This window comes from Pseudopipra pipra, chromosome 5 (genome assembly GCF_036250125.1).
Source record: "Pseudopipra pipra isolate bDixPip1 chromosome 5, bDixPip1.hap1, whole genome shotgun sequence".
NCBI lineage: Eukaryota > Metazoa > Chordata > Aves > Passeriformes > Pipridae > Pseudopipra > Pseudopipra pipra.
Genome location: NC_087553.1, coordinates 58,926,637 through 58,945,242, shown reverse-complemented (window position 1 = coordinate 58,945,242; position 18,606 = coordinate 58,926,637). Strand labels below are relative to the sequence as shown.

Genomic DNA, 18,606 nt, shown 5'->3' with positions numbered 1-18,606 from the left:
TAACCTTAGTGGAAATTGGAGTAGGCTAAACATGGACTTGCCTACAGCAATTGAGTGAACATAAGTCTTCAACTATTTGGTTGTCATGGTTTGAGATAGCCCCAAAATCTAATTCCCTAGTCTAAGCCCCCTTCCCACATTTCAACCTAATGTGAAATGGGTTTTTCCAGACAAAACACACCGGACTCCAAATAGGGGAAAGGGAATATATTACAATGACTGCACAAATAAATATTATAACACATTATACACACGATCACAACTATCTCAAACCATGACATTGGTTAATTCCTTGACTAATGTAAATTATTTTATATTATCATGAAATGGAATATTAGAAACTAGAACCTACCCAAGAAAGAACTAGTATAGTATTGTAAGCAGATAATTTTATTGCTATATAAAATGAGCATAAAGCTGTCTACTCAAATGACACATGCAAATATTTTTTAGTATTAAAATTACAGGGCTTTCCTTTGTGAAAACTTATCAAAAGAAATGCTCAAGCTTTCTACCTGCACCTATAGAGATAATTTCACTTAAATCAAGGAGAATTAGGTGTTATGAGTCAACAAAAAGCTGTGACTTGAGACTCTAAATGGCATTTCAAATATATCATATGAGACTTCCTAAGTAAATACATCCAAACAGCATCTTCTCTTGCATTCTGACAAGTAGACTGACCTGAAAACAACAAGAATTTTTAGTTACCACAGTTGTCACTTTCTCATCTGTTTTACCTCCATGTAGGGGAAAAATTAGGTATATAGAAAGTTCTGAAGGGATATTAAGGGAGACTGAGAGAGATTTACCCCAAAAAAACAGCAATCAAGCACTGAGGCCAGTCATTTTTACAGTGGTAGGCCCAGGCTCAGCTGGAAAGAAGCTCAAAGCAGGCAATTGAAATCCAGGTTCCCTAACTTGCCCTGACTACAGAGGTAGGTGTATCTCAGTTTGTCAGAATTTGGTTAGAAATTCTAGCTTGGACCTGAAAAAAATTTCTTCATTGAGAAACTTTTATTGAAAAGATATACATTTCTATGAAAAGCTTTGGTTTCATCAAGTCAACATATTCTGATGAAAAACGTTTTGTCAAAACTATTCCCTCCGATCTTCCTGAAAGAGACAAGATGACAACTTTCTGATATTACTTAAAATATTAAACCTACTATTTTGCTTCTCATTTGGCATCAGAACTACTTTAGAAAAATGTGCATGATTCTGCGGCATTTGGAAAGTATCACAGTTTCCGAGAATGACATTTCAGTTTATGAGAAATCTCATAAAGAATGTTATCTAAGTTTAAAAGTAGCTCAGAAAGAAGCTAAGGTGGATGGACTACAATTAAACTAAAAGAAATGGATGCATTGACAGGCTCAGCTCTTGCCATATTGAGCCTGTAATGGCTTTGCAATTAAGTGGAAAATCTAATGATTCAAAAGCTATCTCTTAAAATTATATTTGAACTCAAACTGACAAGAAAAAAAGAAAAGAATACTGTATAAAAAAACTTCATCCAGCACCACAGTTAATCATAAGGCAGGAGAAATCACCTGTGAAGACAGAATTGGAATGTCCTATGCAAAAAAAAAAAATTCCTTTATCTTCAATTTTTATCAGTCCTAAAGTTTGAAGAACATGCAGATCAGTCAAAATCTGCACTGTTCTCATCCTCAAAACTTCTCAGAATGGTATTTAAAAACACGTAAGGTTTTTACTCAATCTTTTCTCAAAGCCAATTCTTCTTATGACTTGTTTAAAATATTGTGTAGATCTGACATAAAGCGCAGAGATTTTTGTGTGTGAGAGGGCATTTTGGCTATAGTAGGTGATTTTGGGGTGGAGCAGGGAACAGTTCTGTACAATTTTAAGCAACACAGATAACTGAAACTTTCTGTCATACCAGATGTCAACACTTAGCATGTTTGAAAGAGAGCCTATGGACATAGAGACATTCACGTCAGACTTGAAGTGTCACATTAGTTTCATGTCCAGATAATAAACAAAGACATGGTTAAGGCCCTTCCTGCCTGACAAAGATGGTTCACACAACTGATGAGATTTAGAAATTCATTGTGGAATGAGCATCAGAGAAACCCCTAATGATGAGGGCTGGCAACTTGTCAAGGAATTCTACTGATTGCCTTAATTCATGATGACACAGAAATGTGTGTGGGTTCCATTTTTATTCTCCTGCTAACCTCAGTGCAAGAATAAAAGTGAATTAAAATGTTCATTAGTGGTCTTGTAAACAAGTATGTTGTGTCCTCATTTCAAGCTAAATTATTTTTTAAAATTTGCACACCTTTTCCAGTCCAGTACTTAAGATTTTATTAACAGACTGTGTGTGTCACCCTATTCCAGACACAAAGCAGTTTTATTCAGCTGGAGATAATGTCGTATGATGGAGGAAATGAAGCTCCATAGGGGGGCAGAAAACCAATGTCTCAAAGAGACACACAAAATCAATATTCACAACCATTCATTAGTGTGCCCAACAGGAGACAGAACCAAGATGCCCCAGGTATAGAGGCCCATCTAGGGTGCCAGTGAACCAGTCTTAATGGCTGAACACTTGAGGAATTATCTCTTATTAAAGTCTTGTGAATTAAATGAGTACTGCATCCAGTCCTGGGGTCTTCAGACATGGACCAGATGGAGACGGTCCAGAGCAGGGCCACAAAAATGATCAGAATGCTGGAGCACCTCTCCTGTGAGGAAAGACTAAGGGGTTTAGGGTTGTCAGTCTCAAGAAGAGAAGGCTGCGGGGAGACCTTAATGTTACCTTTCAGTACTCGAAGGGGGCTTATAAGAAATACGAGGTCAAACTTTTTAGGAGGGCCTGTTGTAATAGTACAAGGGCTAAAGGTTTTTAACTAAAGGAGGGTAGATTTAGACTAGATTTAAGGATGAAATTTTTTTACAATGAGGATGGTGAAATACTGGAAGAGATTTCCCAGAGTGGCACATGACCCAACCCTGGAAATATTCAAGGTCAGGTTGAATCAGGCTTTGAGCAACCTGATGTTGTTGAAGATGTCCCTGCTCATTGTAGGAGTTGGACTATATGACCTTTAAATGTTCCTTCTAGTCCAAATTGTTGTATGATTCTATGAAATGTTAAGTTAACATGCACAGTTGAGCCTCTCTGTCTTCCTACTTACGCTGCTGCATATTCCACATCTTGTATAAATACCTTTCTATAATGAAGAAAGATAATGCTGTTATCTTGCCCTCTGGGCAAGATTCACAAAGGGTAGTATTCTACAGCTTCCTGCATTCAGTCAGCCATATGCCACCAGAACTTGCACATGATCCATAGGCAGTTGACTCTAACATCTCTTTCTGCCACCATGCCAGGTCTCCACCCCTCAGCTGCATCAAATCCTGCTCTGAAAACACAGGGCCCCACCAAGGTGAGGCAGACATAGGGGGGTCCCCATTAGAGCTGGCACAAGTGGTGCAGTGCCACAGGTATGGTGAAGCAAAGCATGTCCGTGTCCCTGCTCCCCACAGATGATCCAGTGTTAGGTATGGGTTCTGTGTAAATAGCAAGTGTAGTTTATATGGAGAAGTGCTAGGCACAAATACTACATAATACTGCTTAATTTGGATTGCACTAATCCCAAACACAGTGAAGAAGCATCTGACTTCTCATTTTGCAACTTGCAGAATTTAAAGGGTAAAAAATGAAGGTGAAGAGGAGAAAGCAAACAAGTTTTGGACAACTTAAAAATATTTTTGTAAGAAAGTAGTTATTTCCAGTAACTCTAATTTCCTAATTAAGTGTTTATACTAATAAAAGAGAAACAAACTTATTCTGGGTAAGATGAAAAAGAATGTGAGTCTAAAGGAAGAGAGTGTTCAGAGGAGTGAATAACGGTGTATTAATTGTAACATTTGTTTGATCTTGTCAGAAAACATTGTTGTGAATACTAATGTACCAATTTTTTGTTTGTTTGTTCTAGATGTAACTATTCAGAAAAATAGCTGTGTTGGTCGGAAATTGATTCAATGTCAGAAAGTCAATGCCATGGGTTATCTCATTATTTGCAATGTGATATCAAATTTGCCATGGAAGTTACATATTTACATGAGGTATTATTCAATTCACAGACAAAGCATGGAAGCTAGGACCTAGTAAATAAAGTTTTTTAACATGAGTCTTCTTCAATGGCCTGTCTTTTTCATAATTATGCACATTATATCATCATTGTTAAAATTCTATGAACTGTCCTGGGATCTGGGATGAAAAGATTGGTCTCCTCTCAAGGTGAGTACCCATATAAATAGTTAGCTATGGTTTCACTTTTATACTTTCTCCTTCTGACCTATAAATCTTAATTTATTACATGTACAGTGACATTTTTTCAACAAGGGGATTGTAAGTGCTCCATTATAGAACCAATGATTGATGCAGATTTGCCCATGGCAGAGAAGAGAACAGAACTGAGCTCCCATACATCCTGAACAAATGTTGTAATGACTAGGAGGCCTTGAGGACACGGGGTGGGGTCTGCCCTATTGCCACCACTTCACTCTCCTCTAAACACAATACTTGGTTAGAAGGAAGGATTATAGGTAACAGGCCTCAGCAGTAGGTTCCGTGATAAGATTCAGGTGGATAGAAAAGCACATGGAGTCCTAACAAGAGTACAGGAGTTTCCCTTATCCTCAGCATTTCAAAGTGGATATCTACTAGTTATTTCTTAACCTGCATGCACCTTTTGCTGACTTATGGTCAGATCCTGTGCTGAGGTACCTAGCCCTCATCACACTGTCTGAAAGCTCAAATGTTATTCAGCGTCTTAGATAAGAGCCAAATACCTTGAAAAGAGGCAAGACCATGTATGTATGAATCTATGAATGCATTTATTTATTTATTTATTTATTTATTTATTTATTTACTTGTATTTAGTATTATTCAATTACTTTTTAAAGAACAGCTGAAGGTGGTAAAGACCTCTGGAATTTGTCCAGTCCTAACTCCCTGCTCAAAGCAGGCTCAATTGCACCAGACTGCTCAGGACCTTGTCCAGACAGGTTTTATGTATTCAAAAGGATGAAGGCTGCACAATGTTGCTGCACAACCCATTCCAGTGTATGATCACCCTCAAAGTAAAATATTTTTTCTTATGCTTAAGTGGAATTTCCTCTATTTTAATTTGTACCTATTGTGTCTTTTTCTTTCTTTGTATAAGAAGAATCTGTTTTGTCCCGTCAGGACCCATTAATAAGACATACACATTGATAAGACACATGCACATGCACCCACACCCATGCACACCCCCTTCTCTTATTGATGATAAACAATCCCAGCTCTCTCAGCCTGCCTTTGTACAAGAGATGCTCTGATTCCTTAATCACCCTCTCAGACCTTTACTGCACTGAAGAGAGACGGACATACTTCTCCTGTGCTCTCCTGAACTACCTCTTGTGGCAGTCCAGCATGGGACAAAGCACTCCAGACATGTCTCACCAGTGCTAACTAGAGGGGAAGGATCACTTCCCTCAACCTGCTGGCAACACTCTGCCTAATGCAGCCCAGGAGGCTGCTGGCTTTCTTTGCTGCAAGAGCATATTGCTGTTTTATGGTCACCTTGATGTCCACCAGACTTTCAGGTCCTTTTCTGCAAAGCTACTTTACAGGTTGTTGGCCTCAGTCCATAGTGATGCATGGAATTATTCCTCTGTAGGTGCAGGACTTTGCACTTCCCACTTTTGAACTTCAGGAGCTTAGTGCTCTGTGAAAGTCAAACATTTTATCTGAAGTCATGCTTCAGCATAGACGAAATTTTACGGGATGCACATGGATGTGACACCTTTAGAATCAATAATGTCCACTACCTTATGAAAAAATAGCCCTCCCATAATTCAGCATTTACTGACATCTCACTACCTCTTGTTCTGCCTTCCACTGTCCCCCCAAAAATCCCACCCAAAGTCAAGAATCTCAAACTAACAATTATTTTACCAGCAAGATCTCTGGTGAATTGCTCCTATTTGTTATTTACTATCCCTTTTACCTTCTAGTACCCCTTTTCCTACCTCACATCTAAAATCCTATTTTAGATGGCAGAAACAGATGATGTTTCATGATGAACAGTTTTTCAGCTGACCAGAAAAAACACTGAACATTTCAACCCTTGTCTGCTACTCAGCAGTATCATTTAAGAGACAGCTTATTTACTTCTCAAAATAAGTCCATCAGGTTCATAGGTTGCAGTTTGTACACTATGGTTTAGAGTAAACCAATAGTTTCTAATTTCCACTCAGGAAGGCAATAATTCATTTGAGGGATTTCTTGATTACAGAAAGTTAACTGTTTTCTTAAAGACAGGATAATGATACCAGAAACACCATTTCATCCTGCTCTTAAGAACAACTAGTTGAATTGGTAAATGAGAGAATGCAAAGGAACCACATTCTCTGTAAGTCTTATCATCTTTAGATGAAAATTCTAGCTTTTAAATCTGCAGCTTTGCTTGGTTTGTCAAGATTTCTTTTCCTGGGAAAATTTCCTACTATTCACTCATCGACAATATTGCTGCATGGTGAATTTAACCATTCAAGTACCAGTGTACACTGAGCACATCTGTACTCACTGCCCTATCACTGAGTTCTTAAAAATACATTTTTTAAATGTTTGTGTCTTACCTCACCTTCAAACAGAACATTTAATCAAAAAAGCTCTAGATCTTTACAGAAAAAAAACTATTAACAATTCATGGTTCCAGCAGAAACTAAGGTAAAAAGAGACACTGAAACCATTGTCAAAGAGCTGCTCAGAAAATGTATTGGCTTTGTCATCAACAGAAGTCAGCTCTCTGAACATAACCTTGTACTCTGCCTCCAGACAATATCACTCCTTTCTTCTCCTACAGAAAGGTTTGTGAAGAAGTGGTGAGATTTCCAGAGAAAGGCAAAAAGACACATAGTTAGCCTCATACCTTAGAAGTAAGAGCCCTTACCTCTCTGGTGTTTGTGCTAAAATAGCACAGAGTTTCAAAGGAAATAAGGATTTACATAGCAAATCCATTGGTGGCTTCAGAGCACACTCCCTGAAAGACAGGGTCATGCAGTTGCCAGACCTGTAACGATGCTTTTTTTCTTTTTAATGGGTAGATGCTGATTGTATATACAGACAAGTATAAGATATTTTGACTTCTCCCTCCTACAGAATGCAGTGCAGGGAAACTAACAGATACAGGACAGAAAAAATACAGGAGTGACAAAAAAAAATTAGGTCTTTGTGACTTAACACATATATGATGTGTAAGTTATCAAATTGTGGTATGTCATTGAAGGGAAAAAAGTTGAAGGAAATTAGACGAAAAAAAGACAAAATATAATAAATTCTCAAATAAGTAATGTATTATTTCCTTGCTTTAAATCTATTGTAAAAGAATTGCATGTGTTATTTATGAAGCATCAAAAGCAGATTTTTCTGGACATTTTCAAACAGGTACTGGATTCAGTGTCTCTTTCACTTGATTGCGCAAAATTAAACTAGACCTAACTCACAACTGAGCTGATTAATAATTTATGCAATTTCCAAGAGAGAAATTTGCTCATGGTTGTGATTTCATATCCCTCTTATTCTCTATTTGCCGTAATGAAAGCAATTTGCCATGTTTGGATTCATTTCAAGTTTGTTTGCTGTTTCATGTTCTGATTTATTTCCTAATTTTTTAAAATAACTCACCTTCCTAAATTATCCAGATATGCAAGTTAGTTATTTCTGTTCTTGCTACATCACTGTAGCTCAGGTAATGACTCGCTTCTGAATGATTTGGTAATCTTTAAAATTCCAGACACTTTCAATAATAGCACTTCAGATATTCCTTTTTTTTTTTCGGAACAAGTGAAGGTTGCTAAGTGACAGGAATGTACTTATCTGCCACATCAGTTGTAGGCATTTCAATGCAAAGAAACAATTTTACACACCCACATCATAAAAACATTTTAATAGTACATGCTATTAAGAGCTGTAGTTTATTATAACCCAACTTTAGATCTGATATTTGGGTTTCTTTTGCCAGCAGTAAAGTGGGGTTTTTTTAATGTCTATATTTTCAGGATCTGAGTGAGAATGCAGTAATTTTACAGAACTTAATTTAATCTCTTGGTCATTTATAGCGAGGATGTGTTTCAAAAAATGGCAGAAATGTTTTGATAGTGCCAAATTAAAAAAAAAAAACAGCAGATTTGCCTTTGACACAAAGTGGAATTAAAATACATCTTTAAATGATTCTCCTTCATGGCTTTTCTCCATTGTAGTGTAAAGTCGACAAATAAACTTCAGTCAGGATCATAATGCAGACGTTGTGACAACACAGCAGTTATACAGACAGGTATAAAAATGTTTTGTATTGGCAACACATTCCCATTGTCACTTTCATGCTTTTTAAAAATGTTTGACTTTGCAAATAATTGGACAGGTTAACATAGCTGTCAGTGAACAACTTCATGTATTTTGTTTTATGGGGTGAGGATTTCCTATAACTTACGAAAGCTTTCGTGTTAAATCAAAACCACATACAGCTTTTCAAACTGTATCTATATCAAACAATATCTATAACGTCACTGATGGGTAATTAAAGTTAGAAAAAAAACCCAGCTAAACTAATATTGGCTAGAAAAACAAAAAAACCACTACTAACTAGTAGCTTGAATCTGTTACAGAAAGATCAGTGAAAAGGCACAGCCTACAAGTAACAGGCTGCAGTTATGTGTTTGTAAAAACCAACAAAAGCACTTATTGGTGAGAGCACCTGGCATGTAGACAATACAGTGACATAAAGCAACATGACTTGGCTTTGGTCACTGAGCGGTCAACAGTTTCCCTCTAAATATATTTTGACTATGCATTAGGAGGATTTTTCTTAAGGACCTTACTGTTACCGACCTTAAAAAGCTCGTTGCATGAACACATATCAAAACATCTGTCACAAATTTTTAAAGTACTCTGTAAATAAAGACTTTTACTGAAATATTGGCTGGGAACTAAGTTTCTTATCCCATAGTTTCAGACATATGAGGTTCACTGCTGTTTAGACTCAAATATCATTTCTGTTGTTGAAGGACTGAACTCTCCAAATTATAATTTCACAATGAAATCAGCCACCTACACACTCAGTCTCTCCTTCTTCCTTTCTCTTTCTTTGTCAGAAATACTAATTTTCTGCTTCATGCAAACCAATAGCAAAAACTTCCCTACTAAATAGATGGTCAATATTACGGGCACTAAAGAGGGTATTTAAAAAAAAAATCATTGAGTTATGAGTCTAGTTAGAACATTTTTTCCAAGGATGGCCTAAGATCAGTAAATATAGACACAAAATCTTCTCATAAAATCTAACTAAAATCATTGCTATTTTTTAACCAAGAATCTGCATCTCCTGACTGGTCTCCACTGGTCCCTTCTTCTCAAGGCAGATAGAGAAAATTGCAATTCTATTCTATTTTTTTTTCTAATACTTGCTATGGTTGTTAAAGAGGTGCTGTGAATTGTTAGACATACAGAGTCATTTAATTTGTTGAAAATATAAATGATTAAATAAACAAAGTCCTTACTTTCTTAGTATTAAGCTCCACTGCTTTTCCCTTGAAAATGCTGTTGAGATAAAACAACAAGTTTATATTACATAGCTCTAGTACGTAATTCATGTTTTTAACATTGTAAAAAAGAAGTTTTAACTGCTGCTATTCTTTTACATCTATTTTACTCGCATTTATCTCAAAATTAACAGATGTAAACAATAACGTCAGATATTTCCTGTTCTTTCCTTGACATCAACATTTAGAACCAATTGAATAATTATACTTTATCTAAAGCAAAAACTCAGTTGTTGGCTTGAATGTTTTTGGTTGTTAATTCTTTACGAAGTACATTAAATCAGTGTAGTGCCGCAGAATTTACCCACTATCTACCTAATCCTTTTATTTTCAAAGTAAATAAGCAAACTCACAAAGAACGGAAAGTGTCTCTGCAAAGACCTGAGGAACATTATCTACCCTCTCTCATGTACATCCTTGATGCTAAATGAATGTTAAAATTTATCCTCTGTACGTTGCATCTATAATAGAGGTCAACATCACTACACAGGCTTTACAGGTCTGACATTCTAGCAGAAAGCAGCGATGCATATACACATCATGAACAAACTCTGACACATTGCTACATCAGGCTTCAAACTATGCCTGTTTCTAAGTCAATAGATACATTTTGCTTATAATTTCAGTTAGAGCAATGGCGCAGCCTATCTTAATAAATAGCTTAAATATTATTTTAATTTCCTTGTAAATATTACCTCTTCCAACAGCAATGGCAATGAGAGATCTGTGTCTTTGACAAAGAACAAATCTGATTTCTGAAAAGGGTATTTCACTTTGATATACAGCTTTTAACTTGGGTTTCTATTTTATTTTCAGCTTTCAGACATCTGTCCCTGATTTTAATCATTGTTTCTACCTTTCTGTACATAGAGGTCTGAATACTGGGAATTTCCTGGGAGATGAGGGAGGCATTGAAGATAGACTTCACACATTTTCCTTGAAAATCAATGTGAGTGGGACATGTCAAGAAAGAGGCAAGCAAATTAATTTGAGATCACATTCTGCCACGTTTTCATTGAGTAAGACTTTACTCTGTGAGTAGTGTCAAATACTTTTCCATATAAGACAGTGCAGAAAAGCCAAGCTGTTACTGGGGATCAACATATTCTTATAGAACAAATCAGCAGTGACCTAAAATTACATTTTAAGAGAGACTTTAAGTCTTATCTTGTCTTTGACAATCAAATCAGAATGCAATGTTTGAAAATCTTTCTTAATATAAAATGCCCTATGTAAAACAATTACAGATAGTTGTATAGAAACACAAAGGGCTCAGCTTGGTGGTTCCTGTTTCCAGTGAGTGGTACCTTACTTTCTGAGTAACTGAGTAGTTTTCTGACATGGGAATTAACCTGGTTTCAAGTGAACAATGTCAGCTTTCAGAATTATCAAAGCAAGACTTCAGCTTCTACATCAATCTTCAAGCTTTATTTAGGTGAACAGTAATCATGACTCCCACTCCTCAGACTGAGGAAAATCCTCTTGTATAACCACAACTTCTTGGGTAAACTCTAAGATTTACTATATAAAATTCTGTGCACTCTACTGAAAGGTATAGTGTCCTATATACCGCTGCAGATATTCCTTGTGGCTTTAAAGTCTCCCAATCTATACATTATACTATATATCTCTTTTCAAGATACTTATGCTTTTTCTTTTTAGTAATATTTAAAGTATGCTATTCAACTGTACATTCATTACTCACATCTGTAATGGAAATATTTATTTCATACATACAGAAAACTGATTAATTTACATGTCAGTCCTGGAATTGCAGCGAACAGCAGCATGTCACGCCAAGGCATTTTTGTTGCTTAACACTTATTTACATTTATTCTGAGACTAGGAATTTTGAAAGTCCTCTTTTTTAAAAAAAATCATGATGCAACAGAACTTTGTAATATCAAACTGAAGTAATACTTCAGGATTCCAAAGGACATATGCAATTTATATTGACTTATAGAGAAAATACAGTGTCTAAGTCAGGGATAGAAGGTGTTACAAAGATTTATTCTCTACATACAAAGTAATAATGAAATGTTCTTTTAAACAATATGAGGGAGAAGAATACAGCTTAGCATGTTGTCTTAATGTTTATGTTTTGTTTTATTCCAGTTCTTAAATATAATAGAAAAGAATTTCCCATGAAAATAAGGGAAAAGAAAGTCACATCTTGAGAGGTGTTCTGGTACCCAAATGTAGTTGCACCCAAATGATAGTTAAAGCTTCATCTCTGTGAAGCATGTTTGAAAACATAAACCTATTGCTCTACCAGTTCAGGATGAAACTAGTCTGGTAGATAATCTTCTCTAAAATCAAAGAGATTATATTGGCAGTGTCCTCATGGTGCAAAAATGAACTTAGTTATAAGTATCTAGTCAAGTATAGCTGTATTTAAAAAGTCCCTACAGTTTTGTCTTGTAAATATTGCATTATTCACATGCAATCTTAAGTCCAGATATTTAAGAGGCAAAAAATCAGACAAACCTGGACTTCTGAAGGAATATGGAACAGCTTTTTCATGGTATTTTCATTATGCAAGTAAAACAAAGGAGGAGACAATGGGGACATTTTGTGACCAAGCTCCTCTTCTAGTCTTGCCAAGTCTGCCTGTACTTGGAACATGACTACCTTCTGCAGAACTTAAAATATTAATTTGAAGACATTGCTATGGAAAAGCTCAACTACCTGGTCCCTCCTAAAACATTTAAGTTTTTTATTATTACCATAAGGGTTACTGGCAGATATGTAAACTCAAGCCCTCTAAACTGGGTTTCATATTGATGTGTCGCTGCCATTTCAGTGAGAGAAACCGATGTCCCCATAAGGATCCGTAAGGACTGCAGATGGTTACAGAAAGAAAAATTGTTTCCTTTTACACCCATGGTCGTGTCTAGGTGGGATGCACCGTGGACACTTCGAGCCGCACCGTGCAGGTGAGGGGGCGGAGAGAGAGTTCCCTGGGCCACTTCTCCTTCAGCCGAGACCCTGTCTCAGTTGGGAACAAAGATTCCTCGAGAGGGCTCCAGGTGGGCACTGCCCCCGCTCCCTTCCCCGCTCGGCGGCTCCCCCGAGCCGCCGCTCCGCAGGAGGCCGTGGGCAGACGCTGGGGGCCGGACCCTGCTCTGCCCCCGCTGAGCCACAGGGCTCGCCCTCCTGCCCTTCGGCAGCCCCAGCTCCCACCGCCTGCCCCTCCGGGCCGGGAGCCGCCGCTGCGGGAAAAGTCCCCCCGCGGTCCCTCCCTCCCACACCCGCCGGGCGCGGCACCGCCCCGCGAGCAGGGGAGCGGGGGCTGGAGCGGGGCCGGAGCGGGGCCGGAGCGGGGCCGGAGCGGGGCCGGAGCGGGGCCGGGGGCGATGCGGGACCCGGTGCGGGAGCCCTTCTCCGGCGGGGACACGCTGGCGGAGCGGAGCGGAGCAGGGGAAGGACTGCTGTGCTCCGAGCGCTGTGCACCTGTGGGCGTGACCGCCGGCCCCCTCCTCCTCCTCCTGCTTCTGGTTACTTGAAGGGCCGGCGCCGCTGTAGCGGCAGAACCTGAGAGCAGAGCGGGCGGCGCACAGAGAGGAGAAAACCTGCCACCGCGACCCTCCACCTGAAGTGTCCCGGCCGCCTCTCGCCCCGTCGAGCCGCAGGACCGGCTGGGAGGGGAGCTCAGGCTGGACTGGGCGGGGGGGACGGGGCTGTCCGGCTCCGCCGCTGCTCTCGGCAGCTGGCGGGCACCGTCGCCCCCCGCTCCCCCGCGGGCGCTGCGCTGGGGCGCGGATCGCCCTCGCCCCGCGGAACTGCCCGGCCCAGCCCTGCCCCGCGGGCGGGCGGCGGTGGCCCCGGTCTGCCCTCGCCCCTCGGTGCCGGCGGCCCCCGCGGACATGCTGCCCTGCGCTGGGCGGCGGCGACGCCCTGAGCGGGGGTCGCCCTAGAGCGGCGGGCGGGCGGGGGAGGCCCCGCGTCAGCACCGCCAGGGCCCGCACCCACCGGCGGGGGCTGCCCCGGGGAGCAGAGAGGCGGGGGAGAGGACAACAAGCGGGACAACTTCTGCAAATTAAAAAAGGAAAGGAGAGGAAAAAAAAAAGTAAAAAGAGGGTCGTTCGTGGGACATCTTCGAAGCTCAGCAGCACGCGTGGCGTCCAAGCCGCAGTGAAACCCTCCACGCCAGTGAATCCCACCACAGTGACAAGAAGAAAGCTGGCAGTGGCCACTGCGCCCAAGTATCGCAGGTGTTAGAGTCGTCTTGGCTTTCTGGCTGGAAGATGATTCCTGCAACAGAACCATGTTGCTGATGATAAACCGCAGGGTCGTTGGAAGATGCCTTCCTTGAGGATTACACCTGGAGAAAGCCCATCAGTCAAGGGGAGAGCTGGCTGGTGAAACTGTCTGACTTTCCCCCCCACCGGGGAAGTGGCTTCAATGGCTCCATCTCCCAGGAGAAGCAGTAGGAAAGATGCCAACACCTTGCCAAGCATGTCTTCAACTTTCTGGGCTATCATGATCCTGGCCAGTCTCCTAATCGCTTACTGCAGTAAGTACATATTTGTTGTGGTGCTTTTGCTGGGCATAGGTCTACGCCCTTCCCACCTGAGGGAATGCTTCTGGCAAAGGCCAAGCTCTGAAGCTGGCAGGCATGGGTACTTTATCTTAGACTTGCCCCTCAACACGTCTCTCCTCAGTCCCTTATGGTAAAGCAGTTAGACCAATACTTTAGTACTGCTGCTTCTCAGGAGAATGAGATGTCCTTAGGTTGTAGATGTGGCATTTCCAGTCCAAACAGTAACATCTCTTGGATTTTAGAAACAAACTTTGTAGCGGTAGTAACTGTGATCCACTGTTCACTGTTTATTATCAGATGTTACCAGATTTCTCCCCGACTGCTCTCTCCGTGTACACACTCTCCTAACTCCATCCATCGTCCATGAAAAGGAGCTGTTTTCTTTATATTCATCCTTTTATGAAGCAAAAACTTAATCAAGTGAGAGGTGTCAACATCCCTGGGATCATATGTGATTCTGTGACTGAAATTCCATTGGAACAAACCCTGCCACTTCCTTGGCATGTCCTCAGCAGTTTAGTTCGTTTTGTCAGTTTCAGAGCTTCATCTCAGGCTATCAGAGTTTTGTATATTTTTTTTTCAGGCTTGATAGATTGTCGATTAATCGCATTGAGTTGTGGATATGGTATCTGTAAGAATCAAGTACATAATACTTTTAAAGGTCTGTTTTTCCAGGTTTTTTTGTTTGTTTGTTTTGCTCTTGGCAAGAATCATTTTCAAGCAGTTAAATAATGTAAATAGAGTTAATGCTCATACTTCTATTGAATGCAAGTTAGTCCATAGTACCAGAGTGGGAAAGCTTCAAAGGGAATAGACAAAACTGTTTCTATGCAATAATAAAAAAATATGTAATTTATCAGGAGAGACCTGCACAGCTTTGCCAAAATGAATCTACAGTGTATTTTCCCAACCTAAGATGAAGAGGTCTGTAATTTACCTATGGTGTGTATTCATTTCATTAGCTGTCGCATAAAAGATTTTGTAGACTTGTCTTGTTGAGCTGTAATAGGTGTAGGTTATGATGAATAGGAAATAGATGCTGTTTTCCAGGAGCATACTGCTGCATTTCTTAACCCTATATTCCATTCCCTCCAACTATATTATATTCACGTTTCTCTGTGTGTTTTCTTTTGGTTCTTTTTTCTGAAACAAAATTTTAATTGGTTAAGAGAACCTGTAATTCACTTTTATTTGCATATTACAAGGACTCTTCATACTGGTGACAGTGTAAATGGCTTATTCCAAAAAGAATAACATATTTTGTAATTATTTTTTAATTTAGCACATTTTGCATTACACTTCTCATTAAAAAAATTACATTAAAGTGGCCACACTTTTAAATAATAATATAATTTTGTTCATAATGCCATATTCAATCTCTTAATATAGAGGATATACTAAACAACATAGTGAGATTTAAAAGAATTTATGTGTATGCTGGGAGTGCATATTACAGGATGAGTAGTTCAAGTGTAAAGGGAATTCATCTGGATGTTAGTAATAAGAAATATTTTATTAAGTTTGTGCTAGAAATGCCTGGAGAGTCCCAGACTTTTTATGAGACGATGTGAGTTCTTCTCTGCATATATTTTCTATTAGCATGGCCTCAGAAAGAGTTAACCATAAACTCTGACACTTAAAAACATTTTATGTTCAGCAGTGAGAGGTTTGACAACGTTTTGTTCTAAGGAATGAAGTTGTCCCTTTGAATTATTACATATTGTGCATTGTTTATTTTTTGCATTGTTTACTGATGCTGTACAATACAAATGTTGGCTGATAATCTGAAGGCATTTTCTGGTGTGCTTAAGGGACCAGTTTCTGATTAGTTCTCTCAGCCAGCGTAGATGGTGTTCCTCAAACATGTAGTACGCTCTTCATTTCTTATAGCACTGAAAAGCATCATGCAGCTTAAAATATGCAGTGTCAAAACACTCTACCATTTATGTAATGCTTCACTGATTTGACAACTGCAATTCCAAATGTTAATGAAGCACCATGAACGTTTTTTCTAGCAGTAATATTTGAAACATTGCAAAATATATTTTTTGCTCTGTGGAAAGAGGGAAGGTGTTTAAAATCAAGATTAAAAAAAAATGAAGCAGTTTCTAGCTAAAGTAGCACTTAAGATTTTATGAATTCTTTTAAAAATCAGCTAAAGTTTAACCAGACTTTTTTCATCTGATTCCTTTTTTGAAGAAAAGGATAACTGGGTGTGGAGGGAGACATGATGATTTTAAAAATGTTTTAAAAATAACAGGCTTGCCATATTTCTTAGAAAGTAAAAGGAAAGAAGTAAAAGGAAGGAACTTGACTATGTAAGGTGTTCTGTATTTTTCCATACACAATATATTCAGGTATATGGAAGTATACCTATTTAAATTTCTGATATCAAGCAGCATTCATTCTGTAAAAAACAATAAAGGTGAATATATTATCAAACTAATTACACTAACCTCATATTGGATTCTCGCTCACTGTATCATTTTACTACAATCAACTCTGCAGCTTCAAAAACAAAATTAGAACTTTTCCATTTTTCCATTTTTTTAATAGCACTGTAAATAAAATTTTTGATCTACCTTGCTTATATCCATTTCTAAGCTGTTAGAATGACAAATCTTATTCCTGAATCAGTTATATGAACATTGCTTCTCCTTCTCCTAATTACTTTGTCAATCTTTGTTTCTGGAAATTGTTGTACAATAGTCATCCCTATTACTGAGAGCAACCAGTAAACATGATACTCTGAGTTCCTCTTGCAGATAAGCGTATTTATAAAGCATGTTCTGGGTGTACATGTACAGCCCATTAGGCTGTCATTTATACTTTAATGTCTGAAGCCCAATTATATTCCCATTGATGTGATAAAATGATAAACTGATAATTTTTTCTTTCTTAAATGTTTAGATTATACTTAGGGATAGTGGCTCCATCCTATGGTCGAAGAGAAACCTGCATCAAATCAATTAAGTTAGTTGCTATAGTGATAAATATAATGCAATATTCTTCAACTGAAGAAAAATGGTCTAATTTGGTAGGCTCTCAACAGGAGAAGACAAAAATGAAGTAGTAGAAATAGGCTGTTTATGGTCCTTGGTGTCATCAACAAGGAATTAGTTATCTTACTTAGCAGAAGCATCAGTAAAAGAAAAAACACCCTCAGAAGGTTGTCCTGGTAGGGGGTGGCCACCTTCAATGACAATTTAGAATTAAAGGAGTTGTGACATATTTGGATCCCAGACATGCATCCCACATACTAGTTTAATGAACAGTAGTAGACCAGAGAGAAGTACCTACAGTGAATGCCTCACATTGTAAAGGTAAAATGAATTATTTTTTTCTTCTTTGTAACTGGAATAGGCATTTTACCACGTTAGAAAGTTTGGTAAGAGTAAGGAAATTTTCTGTGGTATCACAGCTGCATGCTACATCAGGAATCTAAATAACATAGTTTTGATTCAGAAGTACTTTTTAGTGCATTTATTCGCTTGACTCTGCTGTATATACTGAGGAGCTTTTTATATGTAAATGGTAACTTTTTAAACAACATATGATTCAGCTTTTAGCAAAGTTGTGGCTGTTATGAGCTTTTGGTTTTCCTTATTTTATACTGTTTTGTAAGCATAAGGAATAGATCATTAGAGCTCTATGCTGTTCTGTTAAGGTAATAATTCTAAGGCTGAGCAAATGGGTTTTTTTGAAAGGAACCAGCAAAACTGAATAGTACTTGGAAAATTGACCTTCTTGTTTTAAATACTGTGTATGGAAGAGAGTGGTATGAAGCCCAGAATTTATGCTGACTAAATGATGATAGTAGTAGGAAAAAAGAATATAAACCTCCAAAATGCAAAATATTTCCCATAACTCTACAGTTCTGCATTGTTAGTACAAGTTCTTTCACAGTAAGAAGGAATGGAAAGAGGCAATCTTCTAATTCATTATTTCTTTTGCTGTCAGAGTACAAAATAAGTACATTGTAATGATAACATACTGGTAGGTTATATTAAATGGCTGATTCTGCAGCCTGCCATTTCAATCTGTGGAATTTGTTTAGCAAAAAAACCCCTTAGCATAAATAAAAAAAGGTGTCTCAAAGATTTTACTTGGAAATATCCAAAATGCAAATAGTCCTGGTTTGGGCTGAGGTAGAGTTAGTTTTCTTCACAGTGGCAAGTATGGGGCTATGTTTTGTATTTGTGCTGCACACACCATTGATAATAATGAGATATTTTTGTTTCTACTGACCAGTGCTTATGGAGGGTCAAGGCCTTTTCTGCTTTTTGTACTGCCATGCTGATGAGACTGGGGCTGTATGGGAGGACACAGGTGGGACAGGTGACTCCAACTGGATATTCATATGACATCAGGCTCAGTGTATAAACTGGGGGAAGAAGGAGGAAGAGGGGGGAGGTTTGGAGTGATGGCATTTGTCTTCCTGAATA

General features: G+C 38.8%; 1 protein-coding gene across 15 annotated transcripts in view; it reads left to right on the top strand.

Annotated features, from left to right (window-relative positions):
- The first annotated feature begins 13,099 nt into the window (after positions 1-13,099).
- The window catches only part of TAFA5 (TAFA chemokine like family member 5), a 504,297-nt gene continuing 498,790 nt past the window's right edge, over positions 13,100-18,606 (top strand). For 3 of the 15 annotated variants that reach the window (XR_010430895.1, XR_010430894.1, XM_064656239.1), the window contains exon 1: positions 13,280-14,134. Coding sequence is in view for 8 of the 15 variants with exons in the window: in XM_064656239.1 (XP_064512309.1) it covers positions 14,023-14,134 (112 nt within the window). In the remaining 7 variants the exon portion in view is untranslated. Of the gene's footprint in view, positions 14,135-18,606 lie in introns of all 15 variants that reach the window. The other 12 variants (XR_010430898.1, XR_010430897.1, XM_064656245.1 and 9 more) reach the window with 11 other exon arrangements.